The sequence below is a fragment of the Lasioglossum baleicum genome, chromosome 8, assembly GCF_051020765.1.
Source record: "Lasioglossum baleicum chromosome 8, iyLasBale1, whole genome shotgun sequence".
In the NCBI taxonomy this organism is placed as follows: Eukaryota; Metazoa; Arthropoda; class Insecta; order Hymenoptera; family Halictidae; genus Lasioglossum; species Lasioglossum baleicum.
Window position 1 is genome coordinate 14,264,990 of NC_134936.1, and position 15,967 is coordinate 14,280,956.

Below are 15,967 nucleotides of genomic sequence, written 5' to 3' on the forward strand. Positions count from 1 at the left end.
CCAATATTAAAAAAGTTGTCGTCTTTTTAAGTGTCCCAATATTTTTGTGACCGACAGAAATGCGTTACTTAAAAATGACGCGGGATCCTGTTGGATTGCGGGACGTTTTGCCCGGCATTCTTGCCCCGGTTACGTCGGACAGGCGAATTTTCATTTCGTTTCGGCGGGCACAAAGCGCGATAGCGAGCCGCAGGTCCCCGATAACCTCGCGCGAATGATTAAAACAAAATACGACGTTAATCCTATCGTAGCCGATGGCGTTTCCATTCGTTGCTTGCAGCGCGCGGAGCCCCGCTTGTTCTCGCGATTCTTTTATCTCGCGAACGAGCGAGCGAGCGTGGATGGCTCGCTGAATGAACGAGGAGAGAGACACAGAGAGAGAGAGAGGGAGAAAGAGCAAAAAGAAGAATCCTTTTCAGTTTAATGAATGTCGCCTCGCGTTAAAAAACAGCCGCGTCGCGAGAGTGTCACGTCTGGAACGTCGCATTCAGCCGGGCCTCTCGAGGAGCGCGGGAAGCGGCGATGTCTCCAAACGAGCAATCTGACACCGATAAACAAATTTTACGAGCCCAATTATTCCGCGCGGGGACGATAACCCGTTAGTAGGTGACTCGGGAAGTTCCGAAACTTTTAGCGCCGTCGCTTGCATTCCTCACCCGTATTCTTTTCTGTTTATTTGCCTGGCTCGCGTATTTCTTCTCGGAAATTACGAGAAGCTGCAGTGAAATTAAGAAACGACTTTCGGGAAGTTATTTAACGATGCTCGCGAAGCGGGACAGTGAGATTGTACGTTTGTTATTGATTGTATTTGCTTAGTTATTCGAGGCTAATGGAAACAGCGGTCTGTCGAGTCTCTGTCGCGAAATGTTTCCGCGAGAGCTGAGGATTCTCCGGCGTCGCGCGTCGCGTCGGTCGAGCCCTTTTGCTGGGCTTTCTTCAATTTCCCGTCGTCCCCCAGCCCGCGACAGACCTCGACAAGACACGGCGCGAAACTTCTCTAACAAGTCGTATCGACTCCCGGCAACTTTTCCGGAAATCGGGAAACCCTCTTGGCAACTGCTAATGGATTAACTTAACCGAGTCCATTGTTGGCGTTCCCCGAGGCAACGGCGCGGACTCTTAATCCGTCAACCGACTGATTCCCCGAGATAAACTCCGGTAAAGATTCTCGCGATAAGGATACACCCAAGCTGTTCTCTCTGCGAACGATTCCGAAATTGCGAACAACACGGGGAACACAGCGACGAGATAACTCGTTTTAGCGGGAGCGGCTGGTCGATGGATTTACAAGCTTCTCCTTTTTGTTCCATGGCGCGGACCGGGATAAAACGCGACGCGGAACATCGTCGAGCAAATATTACACGCCTTCCAGTTTGTCGCGTCGAAAAAAAGAGGAGCCCGGCCGGCTTGTCGGGCGAACGACTCGCGGAGCATCGTCGCGTCGCCCGGAGAAAGCAAAAAGACCCGGCGAACGAATGAGTGATTAATGACCGATTTTGCGTCTCTGTCGCGCGTCGCCTTTTGTCCCTCTGTTTCGCGAAACGGCGGACGTGCCGGTGGCAGTGATGAACGACGCGATGGAATTAATCTGCGCTTCTGCGATATTCGACGCAGGCAGATAGGCCGCTCTTCGGACTCGGGCAAAATGCGGAATTAAACGTTGATGAATCGCGAGTAAATAAAGACCGCGTTTGGCTCGGTGACACGTTCGATCCCGAAATACCGAATGTCCCTCCAGGAAATTATAAGACGGTGCAGACGTACCAACAGCTGTTTAGACGCGATTAAGGAAGTCGTCAGTCGAGACTGCGTCGTAATGTTTGGACATTGCACAGCTTTAAGATCTACTGCTTCGTTAACTGTCAGTCCCGGGAACAGAGCAATTACAGAGGCATTACCTTTCGTTGAATCGTTATCGTGGAGCGCGCGTTTTCCATAATTCGATTTCCATTTCAAAAGAATGTCTCCGACAAGAGCGAAGGGTTTTTCAATAGCTGTCGGCCGCAGCGAGGAGGGACGGGTTGAGCAACGCTAACCGTGCACTGCGACGGGGGACGTTTTTACGGCGCGGAGGGAACGCGGAGCAACGGAGCAAGCAACGAGGAACGTCGAATTAATCGCGGGGTCTGTCGACACCGGCCGGCGCGGAGAGCGGGATGAAAGTGAAAGCGGACAATTTCCGCGGGTCGTCAATTACAGGTAATTGCCGCGGAACGAGGAAGACGCGTCGCTCGGTGCCGCGCGAAAGAAATTCATCGTTGTTTTTGGGCGTCGTCGAGCCGCGGATCTATTCTTAGCCCGGAGCCATTAGGAAATTGGTCGACTAATAATAGCGGTTCGGTCGCGATGAATCGCGAGGCATCTCATCGGCATCGCATAGCGTCGCGTTACGTAAACGTTCCCGAGGCCCTCCTGCGAGTTCGTCTTTCTCCTCTTTTTTTTCCGGCGCGCGGTTATTAATTTCGCCACGGTGGCTTTAAAAGGAGCCTGTTTTGCCGCCGGTTACCCGCTTAACCCACATACGTGGTTGCGCCGAAGACGGTCCGAGAGGAATGCATCGGGGATTTTTTCGTCCTGGTGCACACGCCCGTTGAAAAATCGCCGTTTACGGTGCAAGCGAAGCCGGCTAAGCGCGTTCAGGTAAACCTGTCGGGTACGTCTGTACCGGCACGCCTGTGCCAGGTCTACCGGAACGCTCGCAGCTATCGCGTTTGCCCCGGTCGCTTGTACAGGTCGAAATAACTGTTGTATCCTAGCGAAGCTCGCGGTTCTGCCGAGTCGAACGCATCTATACTCGCTCTCGCGTCCGAAGTCGAACCTGTTGCCGATCGAAAAACAACAACATTCGAAGAACCTACTCTGGAAGACCCGCGGAATGCTGACAGATTCGCGATCAGGCGGTTTAACCGCAACCTTCGCGTGCTTAATTCCACCGCGGTGACACACAAGCTCGCGTCCTTTATCTCGATCGATTATTATCGAGCCAGCAAGGACGACGGAATCGTAATTCCGCGGAGAGGCCGGCCGCTTAGTATTGGAGGCCGAGCAGCGGGTCGCGTAATAAGCGTCCAATTAGATTTACCCGTTCATAAAAGCCGAGATGCTCGTCCCGACGCGACGCGATGGTCTGAGCGCGGCGCGCGGGCCGCGGAGAATCGTCTTTTGTTCGCTGGAAACAATGAAGCGCGCGTAATGGGGATGAGAGTCGGTGGTAGTGATGACGACGGTGGTGGTGGAGGCTGCAGGATCTCGCTGGAGATGCAGTTCCGATAATGCGTTGCGAATCGGGGTGCTGTATCGCGCCGATTCCAGAAAAAAGTCAATTTTACCCCGTCGCGTCGTCGAAACGAATTCAGGGGAAGGGGACAATCGACTTCGATGGACGCGGGCTGGCCGAGCGCTCGATTGTCAATTCGACGGTTTGTAATTACTCGCGGAAGAGGGGAGAAGTGAAGAGAGAGAGAGAGACAAAGAATAGGGGAGAGAGAGAGCAGGAGAAGGGGAGGCATTAAATAATGACGCACGGGAAAGACGAGAACGCAACGTTGAACGGCATTCACGGAGCAGTCCGACACACAGTACCGTCGGGGAACAATAATAATCCGTCCCCGGGGAGGGGAGCCGCGGAGGAAACGGAGGGAAAATGACGCGAGGGCAGCGAGGAGAGAATTCACGGCAAAACGCCCCTCGTCGTCCGCGATGTGTCCGGATTGAGAAACGTTAAGGAGTGTCTCGCCGTTGCTCGCCTCGACCTACCTACGTCGCGTCTCCGTCGCTCCTAGAAAACTACAGACCCCGACCATTCTCATTTGCCGGCGCGAAATTGAACGAGACGGGAATTCCACGCGAAGAGAGCGTCGCGACGCATCGGTCTCCATCGAGGAACGACGACTCCTCGAGGAGGATACCCGCCTCCGTGTCGATAAATCGAGAAAATTTATTAGAGGGTTCATAATGGAACGAGGCGATTCGTCTTCGTGTAACAGGTTCAAATATCGACAACGGAGGTGAATGAACCCTTTGCCGTCGGAGAACCTAATCGAAAAGCTTCCGCGGCGCAAATATTTGCCGATAAAAATGTTTAATTCCTCGCGCGGCCGACGTTCGTTAATCGAACGCGTTCGGCATACTCGCTTGTCAGCGGATTCGAGCGATCGGAAAGGGAGAGAGAGAGAGAGAGAAAAAAGTGAGAAGGGGTAAGGAGAGTCGCCGGTAGCTGAGAGAGCACACCGAAGAGGAGTGTCTCAATAGGCCGATAACTGTTGTTGACCAAGCTGATCGACTTAATAACAGTTCCCGGAGGCAGGAATGGCAGGATGGCTCCGCTGCGAGGCGGAGAGGGGACGGACGGGTACACCCGTTATGCGATGACATCAGGCGCGTAAGACGTCCGCGTAGGCATCCGATAGCCTCGTCGAACAGTTTTTTTACGGGGCGATCATTATCACCGTTGCGCTGACGAGCCGATTCGTTTCGCGTATTGCGGTAGCAGCATCCCCAACTCCCATCCACAGGCTCGCCCGAGGACTTTTCAATATCGCTAATGATAGACCACCATTCTACAAGGCGATTTCCAGTTAATGGACACGCTTTACCTTTCTCAATCGACTCGCACTCGTCTCCGTCGACGCGACTGGCTTGTCGAGCCTTTCTTCCCACTTCGCGTTCGCGCTCGACTTCATCCTGGCACTTGATTCCGGTAAATTCGGGAAGCGACTCGGGCGAAGACAGTGCCGATAAAAGTAGCGACAAGGGGGTGGGTTCGCGAGAAAGCATACTTACGGCGTTTGAACGCGACAGAAGGTTGTTTAACGCGTCGCCGAGTGTGCGTCGAGGGAAAAAGGAGTGAGAGTAGGAATCCTTGGGCGCGGACAGCAGAAACGAGGACGATGGGAAAAACGAGATCTCGTAGGCGGGCGTGAGGAAATCTCCGGAAGTGCTTTTGTTCGGCGTCTCGCGCGTCTCTTTCCGCGGCATCGGCGTAGAATAGGTATCGAGAGGAGAATGAGATTGCGGAGGACGGAGGATCCTTTTGTGCGAGCGACGCGGAGGGGTGCGGTGTGGCTCGGCGGTGTGATTAATGGCGGCACAATGGCCGCGTGCCGTGGGATATAATCGTACGCAACACACACGGGCCACGGGATCATTTTAATGCCGTTATCGCGGCTGCTTGCGAACCCTGCAAAAATCAATAGCGAAGACGTGGCTCGCGCGTGACGCAATACTTGTAATCTTGGTCCGAGATACCTTGCTGACCGAGCGGCCCGCAGATTATTCCAGTTACACCGTTCCGCTCGCTGGAAATCCTTCGTTCCCGGATAAACTGGCCGAACGGCGCAACCGCGTTCCTCTTTCGCGGGCAAACGATATGCGCCGAACTCCGGAAACAACGGAGCGAGAAGCGGTTGTTAGCCTAACAAGATCGAATAAGAATAGACCCACGCGCGGCTCGGAGAACGACGATAAGGAGGAAAGGGAGATTGCATTGCCGTGGCACGGAATGAAAGAGGCGAAGCCGAAAGTTGTTAGCCCAACGACATTAAACGAAACAAAGAAACCGAGCAACGACGAAAGGGGAGAAGAAGAACGAAGAGAGGTTCCGTGCCAGAGGGCATGGAGTAAACTTGGACCACGCAGCGGTTCTTATCACCGCCGATGCCCAGAAGACACGCTCGAAATCTGGCAGCCGCGGTGGTGGCGGAACAATGTCTGGCGATTGGAATAAGATAGCAGACGGAATCCGTTCGGAGCTCGCGAGGGAAGATGGAACACGGAACACAGCGCATCGTTCCGATCGTTATCCGCGGTGCCCAGGGGGGAGCGTTAATTGCGAGACAGGGGTAGAAACAAGCCGGGCGATTCTCTCCCGCGGGAGGCCGGGGAACGAGGAAACGGATTACAGCGGGTGCCTGCGCGAGCCTCCCTTCGTTTCCGGGCTCGGGAACCGGAAAATTGAGATGATTACCTATGAAATGAAGCGGCCCGGCGCCCCGATATTAAGCCCCTCCGAGAACTTTCCTTAATGACCGCGCGAAACGGTCATTAGCGATCGTTAGTTACCCATCCGGCTGTCCGCGGTCCGTATTCGATCCGAACACGGTCCAGGAACTCGTCGACAACGGAGCACGGAAACGGCTGTTCCCCGGTGCCGTGGTGCGCCGTTTTCCTGCGACCGATATCGATGATACCGGCGACAAAAGAGCACGACGAGCAACGCCGCCGGCCGAATAGGCGAATATCCCGTCGAAAACGGTATCGGAGGCGGTGGAAAGGTTCTCTGTACTCGCAGCTGCGCGTTTCCATAGCTCCGCATGGCTCTCCGTTCACCGGAGCTACCTGGTGAACCGTGACAAGCTGCATTCTGCGTGATCTCGACACGCTTTCAAGGACCGCCGAGACGCAACGCGCGTTCCTTCAGCTTCTCTTGTTGCATTGTTAGCCGGCCGCGGCTATTTGCGAGCTCGTAAAGCGGTCACGGCAGGTTCAACGACGAAACGACGCGACGGTTTCTTCCAGTCTCCCGACTCAAGGCTGTATCGCGAACGCTGCTCGATAAGAGCCCGCTAGTTTGTCTCGATTAGTTCCTCCCCCGAGATTTATGCGCGAACTTCGGACCGCCTGCGACACACGCTGCGAACGCGTTAACGAGACTTATATTACTGCGAAAGTTCGAGCGTTAATGGCGCGTGAAAGATGTCGAAAAATCGCGATACAAGAGATTCAACAGAATTTAGTGCCGTTCGTTTTTAGTTCTCTCAGGACTTATCTATGCAAGTGTACGAAGCGTCGCTCCGAGAAAATATCTTTCGACTTTTCCGTGAAGCGGCGGAATGGGATTTTATTTCTAGAATAAGTTCGCAGCGGGCACGGCGAGCCGATCGCAGGAAGCGGAAGCGAGCGCGCGACACCGTCGAGCCGGAAGCGATGGTTAACCGACCGTCAAGCCCTTCCCATTCTTCGCGTATGAAAAATGATGGGGACGTATTGCCGTAGCGCGCCTAACAGTGGACCAAACACATGGTTCGTGATCGTCCACCTCCGAAAATATTGTGCGAGACCATCGGCTCGGAACGGCGACAGAAAGGCGTGGTTCTCTCTCTCTCTCTCTCTCTCTCTCTCTTTTGTATTTTTTCATTTTTCCCGTAACCGTGCCGCAACACGCGATACTCCCGGCGCGGCTTTTTACGGCCGACACACGCGCGAAACTGACCACGGTGATTTCGTTCGAGCGCGCGCAACCTGTGGTTTTCGTTTCGATCGTAAAACACGTGGTCGGAGGAGCCGCGACTGAGTTATTCGACAAGCGCTCGGACGCGAACGCTCACCGTTTCTAATACCGCGGAGCGTCGGCTGGGCTTTACGGGCTGGTTCGCAATTAGTCACGCCGAGAAAAACGCCGCGGCGATTTGCAAATAGAGCCGAAGCGGCGGATACCTCGGATTCTTCGGATTTTTTTGCGAAAGGAGTTCTCTCGTGAAACGTGGAGCGTTTATAAAAGAAATATATAAAAAGAAACTTTTTAAAAACCACGCTTATATTAAAATGCACTAAAAATGAGAAAATAATTTTTTTCTCCTAGACGCACAGTTTTTTAAAAATTTGTTTTATAATTTTGCATTGTCATTCAGTTCTGAACTACGTTTAAAGTTTCAAGTCTCTAGCTCATCGGGAAGTGGTTTAAAATTCGATTACAAGATTTGACGCTTGCAACAAGAACGACACGGCAAGCGTGGTAAAAAGATGACTCTAATTATTCCTAAAATGGTTTTCACAATTTTGTTGTACATTATGAATTGAAGTATTACCTTGAGGTAGGACCCATAATATTTGGTGACGTACGGGCTGTCGCACTGCGACAGCACCATGATCTCCTGCTGTATGTCTTCGATCTCATCTTCCGCCTCCTCGAGATCGATGATCTTGATGGCAACAACTTGCTGGGTCCTGTTGTCGATCCCCTTGAACACCTCGCCGAAGCTACCCTTTCCGATCCGTTCTTGTTTCGTGAATATCAGCTCTGGGTCCACCTTCTGTAACAGGGAACAAAGTTGTCTCGTTTAGTCGGGTTGCTCGTCGACGGAGTGAACGGCGAACGACGCGTCGCGACGTCGACGGAAGAGAGTACGTCGGTGAAAAAGGGGGAAAACGGCCGGGCAGGCTTTCAGCGAGATTTCCCGACCAGCGAGGGTTTTTGGCAAATCTCGCGGACACCGCGACAGCGAAAGTTTCCGCGGACTTTAACGGCGGCCCGAGTTCGCGATTGCGGTAGTTTTAACAAATTTTCGCGACGACTCGCCGGTTTTTGGCAAAGTTCGTGAAGCAGTCGAGAAAGACGGGCTCTCAGCGAAGTAGAAGCCGCATATTCCTGATGGCCCTGGTCTGCTCTTCATGGCTCTCGTTCCTTCCCCAAGGAGGATCACGTGACGAGAACGGTGCACGTTTCTGTCAACGAAGTCGTTTGCTGACAACTGCCGCCTTTGGCTCAGAGTTTTACACTGGACAAGTTGACCGACAGCAATTATATCTTCGAGGTACGAGGTACCCTTCGAGGACGGATTTTCCGGGAATAGTTGCAGATAAGTTTAGCTTCTCGTTGCGGTAAACTTCTGCAGAATTCAAGTGGATGGTGAACGAAAATAATTGGCGAACGTATTAAAAATAGTGGGGCTGCGATATCGATGCGTTCGTTTTAAAAATACGGATTCGTTCATTATGGAGGAGAACAGCGGACAGCACTTCGCAAACACGGAAAGGAAAATGTCAGACTTCTACTCGATCGAGCGCGATGCTGTTTTCTAAAAACGGCGTCTCGACAAAGTTGCAGCTCGAGTCGCAACTCGGATACGTATTCGAGTCCTGCCGGGATAAAATTAAGCGACGCGTCATCCTCGAAAGGATCCGAGATTCGCGAGGCGGATCCACGCGGTACTTTCTTCGACCGCCTGTCCTTCGGAAGCTAATAAATGCAGTTATGCCCGGCCCCCAGAAATGCAGTTCTCCTTGGCTCCTTTCTAACTGATGACACGTGACGTCAGACCGGGTAGCGGATGAAAGTGTATAATCGATCGATCGCGCGCGTTCTCTTGATTAGGTTCGATGCAATCGGCTTGCGGCAGCCGAGCTGCAATTGCATAACCGCGCTTGCACATCGGAACGCTATTTCTCACGGTTTTACCGGGAAAGCAAAACCTCTCCTCGGCGAATGGTTCTCTTTCTGGTAAACATAAAATAAAGCTACCATCAAATTTTGACGGGGTGTACAGCTTCGGATATTCGAAAGGCTCTCCGATGATAAAATAATTACCGAGAAGAGAGAGTCACGGGTCGCCGGACTCTCCGGAAAAGAGAGCGCTAAAAGCGCGGGGAATAAAATCGATAGCCTGTAAATTCATCGAGGCGTTGAGACGCTCTCGAACGCCGGCGACAGCGTCGTCGGTGGGCGCTCGAGGAAATTTGCAAAGCAGATTTTCCGCATTTTCGTCGACCGGCTGGGCTGCCGCGGCAGCTCACTCTGTCTCCGGCCTCGCTTCCCTTTGTTCGCAATCTGCCTGGCCACTGATACGAGCCTCCTATCCGCGTTACTTTCCTCGCGGGACTCGCAAACACCGGAGGATTCTAAAATCGAGGGAGAGAGACAGAAGTCGGTCTGTTTATCGACGTTTTCATCTCCCGTTGGGATCCTTCGGTGTTCTCGGCTTCCCAGGGAAACGACGCTCCTCCAATCGAATCCCGGGGCCCAGTTGTCTTTTACTATAATTTTCCTCGGGAAGATTCCACGAAGATCCCCGCAGAGCAACTGGGATCCATAAGGTTAGGAGGAAGTGATTTCCGACTGGCTTGGTTAGTGTTTCTCAAATTCATTAGGAATAATTGAACATCAGGGTTTCAAGAGCGGAGAACTTTTTCAGTAAGATGCTATACCCGGATCCATCGGGATTCGGGCGAGTCCCGAGCTCTTACTACTTGAGGCAAACCGGAGATCAGTGACCCCGGGTCTCTTCTCTCCAGCCACCCGTTTAACTTTCCGATCGCGTTTCCCGCGGAGGAATCAATTGGCCCGAAAACACCGGCGAAAAAAGGAAGCCACGGAAACCGGTAGGCGGGGAGGAAGCTGCCGGGGGTTCAAAGGGGGCAGAGAGAACGGTCTTCGAGCGGAGAATAAAAAAAATTAGAACGAACAGCCTCCGAGCGGCCTGGATTCCCTTCCTTTTCTTTCGAGCGTAAACCGCTGTCGTTACGGCGATTAGAGCCGGCCGTTACTCGCGTTTCCGGGTGCCAAGAGGGAAGAGATGAAAAACCGAAGAATCGCGTCGGCGAGAGAAGGGAATTGGCTGCGCTTGCAACGGACAGAAAGCGAAGAGTAGGAGGACGATGAGGAGGATGAGGAAGTAGAAGGAAGGGGGAGGAGAAGGTTGTCGTGTGATGTTGCTGCAGCGGAGTCGAGAGGCGGCAGGAACATCTTAGCCCCTTTTCCCGTCTGCTTGCCGGGCGTACTGCATGAAACTCACGACACAAATTATAATTAGCGGGTGTCAGCGGCACAGAGAGCGGGAGAGTCGGGGCACGTAGGTGGTTAAAGTGCCGACAAGGGAAGCTGGAGAGCACCGGCTGCTGCATCCGCGGGTTCGTCGTCATTTTCACCGGTTTCTTGGCCCAATCTCGTCGCCTGATAGCCGCATAATCAAAGGATAAACATCGGTAGCCGGATTTTCCTCGGGACTGATCAAAAGGAACCCTTCTCTCCTACGAATCCACGCAATCTGAGGTATCCGGATCCAACTGCGTCAAGGATTAACCCACCGATTCCTTCGTCGGACTTCACGATTCTCGGCTAATGGAGTCTCGCGCAAAAACCGTGATTAAAAGTTCCTATCGCCTCTCCGCGTTTCGTTCGAGAGAGTCTTCGGAGCTTCTTGCTACCCCCGTGCCGATATTAACCAAGTTTGCGGACGCCTCAAACCCCTCCCGCTTCATCTATCCGGTTTTTATCGCGTTACTCGCGCGAGGGAAAACTTTCGGCGGGAAGAACGGAATTAGGTGCGGGCGTTTAGAAGCCACGACCCCCTCGACGCACAACGTGTACCTCCGTCGTCCCTTTTTGCTGGGAATTTACGCGTCGTCTTGGAAGTAGCAAGTTTGTTGTTCGCTCTCGACAGCATATTCCACAAGGAATCCCCGGCTTTGCTCTAGACCACGCGTTCGTGGTCGGAGTGATCTGGAAATCTGGCCGGAGAGCCAGGGACGAGAATCGAAGAGAAGTAACGGGCGTTAAGGAAGCTCAGGATATTCTTTTAAATAATGTTGAGATAAAACAGTTCTGGAAAAAGCTCAAGATCCAAGAAAGTTTAGTTTAAATTTTACTAGGCTGTCTTTTATAATAATTAGAAGAGAACTCCACTCCAATCGTATCCTTCATCAAATAATAATCCGTAAAGACGCGTGAGTACCGGATAGCTCGGGGGTAGGCCGATTGAGTAAAGGGTTCGCGATCATGGCGATTGGGTTTGTTGAAGGTGTCGCGTCCGAGATGCAAAGGCAGGAACGATTGAAGTAGAAAAACGTGCGGGCGTCGTCGCGATTGCGGGGAGACCGAGTACGCAATTTGAGGTTCTCGGAAGTTAATAAAGCTTGTCGTGAGCTCGGCCAGTGAATTATACCAGCGCGTGGTCAGACAATTAGCGGGGAAGTTGGTGCTCTGCTGGGTGGGCCGTTGTTGCCGGCTGGACCGCCGCGATACAGCAGCGAGTACAGAGCACGGGCACGGCGAGTCAGTGATTCTGTTAGGCTGCGTTTATAGTTCCTGACTCGCGTGCTTTTCGTCTCGCGTGCTTTTGGTCTCGCGAGACAAGCGGGTCATAAATTTCGAGCGGGTCGACGGGCCCACTGTGCGAGGCACGAAAAAAGGTCTCTACGGCTTCACGGTTCGTTTAGGTAAACTACCGATAGCTTTCCTTTAAGGCGGTAGGATATCTTCGGAGACCTTTTTTTGTGCCACGCACAGCGGGGGGCACAGTGGGCCCGTCGACCCCGCTCGAAATTTCTGACCCGCTGTCTCGCGAGACCAAAAGCACGCGAGACGAAAAGCACGCGAGTCAGGAACTATAAACGCAGCCTTACGGTACGCACGACGAGAGAGTAACCAGAATGCTGATGGACAAGTTGCCCGCTCGAAAACTGAATTATCCATCGGCCTCGCGTCGAAAGGCTTACCAGCCGCTGCGTTACGCTCTGCATGGCTGCCGACCCAGTTATGCTCGCGCGGCCGATGTTATATAATTGACAGAGCGATACCGCCATCGAGCAATTAATGCCTCCAGCTCGGTCCCATTGTGTGAAATCACTACCGGGGCACGGCCGCCTATAAAACGAGGCCGGTGAACGTTCGTTTTCGCTCCGAGCCAGAGCTGGAGAGCCGGCTTCCATCGGTATAAACAAATTCAGACGTTTACGCGCGACCGGGAATAAATAATGGGCCAATAAACGTTAACGGGACTCGAATATTTCCGCGAGAAGAAACACCGGCCGGTGGGGATACGCACCGGCGGAATTCCATTCGAACGAGGCTGCCTCGGTACACCCGGTAGACGAGCGTGTTAATTAGGAATCGAGTCTCTCTCTCTCCGTCTCACCTCGCGCGGTTCCTCGACGACGACGCGTCTGAAAGCCGCGGACGTGTCCAAACAAGCGCATATATCTTCGCACACGCCTCTGCCAACTTCCTTACGCTGCCTTCGGGCTTTCGCAACGTGACAAGTCTATTTTAACGACGGCTCCTGGCTCGTTTTCTAACTCGGGTCCGAAACCCCACGAGTACTTGAACATCAAAGTCCAAGTCGCAGCGCTCTAAGTATCTCTGGTATTTTGTTTTTTCCAGACATGTCATCGGCGAATCGGAGAAGTCGACGAATTCGCGAATGATCTCAACTGGAATTCATTCGAGCTGCCAGACAAGGAGTTTTTATCTCGCCGAAGGCAATCCGACGGTGTTTACGAGTAGAAACGACACCCGAGGTGCGAAGCGTCCGAGTTTATCTCCAGAGATAATTATTTATCGCTAACTGCCGCGAGTGTCTCCGGATCCCCGGGTACAGCACGCCCGTCTGAACACGCTCGCGACTGCTCGGAATTAATGTTTAAGGTGCGACGCCGGTGACGAGCACGCCTCGCGTGTTCGGCCAGACGCTGCCGGTGTTCCAGGGTCAATCAGCAGTGTCAACAGCGGCAATAATAGAACGGGCAAACAAAATTCTACGGGGGCCGCGGGATTACGATGTGTAACTGGATCCCAGATGCGAGGGAGCCGGGCGTTCGCGTGGAAATTCGGCGAATCTCGACGATAGTCTTACGGGTCTGCAGTGCTCCTTCGAGTCGAGGGGAAAGAACGAATATCTTACCGGAACACGAGAGCTCGACGCATTATCCAGACTGCGATTTTTCAGTACCTTAATCTACGAACAATGTAAGCACATAGGCCTGATAACGGACTGATACGATCTCTCAGAATGCAGAAGAAATATTCGCAACTTTTTCAATCGGCTCTACGACGCGCGAGAACAAACGCTACAGGCGTGCAACAAAGGGGATTGCATATTTCACGCGTTGAACCCATGCTCGGTCCAAAAGGTTGGCATAAAAAGGGTCCCCGACAATCCCGAACTGTATTTTCTGGCAGCAATTTAACCGGCGCGAGGCGAAAGTCATGGAAAAAAGGCGGCCGGCTCGGCGTTACGTTCGGCGGCGTTTTCACAAAGCGTTACGCGACCGTCGACCCGTGAAACAAGACGTAATAATAAAGTCGAGCCCGATGAAAACCCGAGGAGAGACCAGTGACCTTTAACTTCGCCGGAGAAAGTGACGGCCGAAGGAGATCGGGACCGTGCCCGGCCAGACGGTAGGAGAACGTGCCACGGGGCACGAGCCGGTATTTTTAATCGCGTCCTTGCTCATACCGGCGATCGATTTTTCGCCGGAGTATATCGGTAAAACCGTGATAAATCTCCCCCAGTTCCGTAAATAAACGCGCTCCTCGTGCCGGAACCTACCTGCCGGCTCCAGCGTCTGTCTGTCTATTACCGGCCGATTCCACTTGTCCTAATAAAAACTAGACTGCAGTTCTGTATGCGATTATGACAATAATGGCTGTAGACACATTACTACCCCCATACTCAAATGATTGAGGGAAGGAAGACATTTTTAACTGGCTCCTGTATCTTGCGGTGAGCGCAGACAATTTTTATTTTGCATCAAGATCCGCCGTCTAATAATAACGCGTCGATACTGCATTCTCTCTTGGAGACAAATTTAACTGATCCCGCACGGTGTTTCTATAAATTCTCTCTTTCCGCTAGGGGATTATAAACGATGAAGAAGTTCGTTCGTCGGGTTAATTGAATTACACGCGAAAACCGTTCGAACGAGCGATTGAAATAAACGTTGGAGAGCCGGGCACGCGAGCGGAGCGTTCTTCGTGAGTCAGGATTTTCCCGAAAAGGAAGCAACGTATGATACCGAGGTATTGTCTCGGTGAAGTGAGCGGCAGCGGTCGGCGGTTCGTGGAATGCCTAATCGGAAAAATTGACGTCGGTACCAGGAAACGTCGGTCAGAAGTGGACCAAGACGATTTTCTAACGGGGTCGTTAGATAATTGTCGAGGATTCCACGGCGCCGGCTGGCCGTTACACCGGCCGTATTTCCATAAAAATTCAATTGGCGATCGTGGGGAGCGTCGGGACGATGTCGCCTCGAGAAAGATTCTGGAAGGAGGGGCGAGGAGCTTCAAAATTCGAAAGTAGTTCAACGAGCCGTGTGCGTTAGCGCCATGTGCCGTTCGACCTCGTTCGCCGCGAGAGTAATTCGTCGCGCGAGAGGGAGCCGAAATTAAAGTTTAAACGGCACTTGAGGGGGCCGAGCGTGCGGAGCGGAGCCGCGTCGGTGGTCCAACGGGGGCGTCCCGACGCTTCGCGTCGAGAATCGCGTGCTCGCCACGCTGTGAAACGAATGAAAATCATCGGAGGCTCTCGCGCTGCCCGTATTTGCCTAAGAAAATAAGTCCCGGCTTCTCGGTCTACTAATGTTCGCGGAGCGAGCATTAACGAGCGTGATCGTGACACCTTTCTAATTCCGCGCGAAGAAACCGTCTCCGTTCTCCGGTCTCTCGCGGATAAATATCGAAATCCGGGAAACGCTCGGCAGAGCATCGCGACGCGATTTCGTCCGTCGCCGAATGGAAAATCCGAGCAGCGGTCTCGCTAATTGCAAAGTTTAATCCAGCGAGGGATGATCATTTTTCTTGAAATCTCGCGCGGCCCTCGACGCTCGTGCGTTGAATTTTCCCGACGAACGCGGGAAACGGAGCGCGAGTCCGCTCGAGTGACAACCCGCGCCGCTGTTCTTCTCTTTCGAAAAGCCGTTAAGCCTCGCCGGAGATATATTTTCCACGCTTTAATTTCACTGTCGAGCCAGGTTCCCCGTGTACGTCGACGGCTGGATCGTGAATATTCATCTGCGGCCGCACCTGCATTTTTCCGGGTCGCATGAATTCATCGCCGAGACTGCCGGCGCGGCGCACAGTGGTGCCGACGCGGCAAAAATCGATTTCGTAAATTTTCGATTTTGAAACAAGAAGATTGTTTTTGTATTAACTTTTTGTATTATAAATCGTGAGTGCATAATGTGCCAAAGTCCGATTTTTTTTCAATTTTTAACGGAGATATAGGCATGGTAAATAACCTCTTTTTCTCTCTTAGGAATTCACCAGTTGTCAGTGCCATGCTTATCTAATTATTGCGCCTATAATTGAATATTTAAGGGTTTACAATTTATAAGGGATATTACACATGCCTTAAACTATTAACTGGCAAAAATAATTTTTTAATAAAGTTTTTTGTGTGCCTGTGACAATCTATCCTCAAATTTTCAAACAAATTCGTTAGATAGTTTCATTTTTACGGATTTGTTGCCGCTTTTT

General features: G+C 52.4%; 1 protein-coding gene across 9 annotated transcripts in view; it reads right to left on the bottom strand.

The window, feature by feature from the left end:
- Gckiii (Germinal centre kinase III) overlaps positions 1–15,967 on the bottom strand; it is a 93,395-nt gene that overhangs the window by 10,689 nt on the left and 66,739 nt on the right. For all 9 annotated transcript variants that reach the window (XM_076428767.1, XM_076428768.1, XM_076428775.1 and 6 more), the window contains one exon: positions 7,806–8,030. In XM_076428767.1, the coding sequence (XP_076284882.1) occupies positions 7,806–8,030 (225 nt within the window). The remainder of the gene's footprint in view (positions 1–7,805; positions 8,031–15,967) is intronic.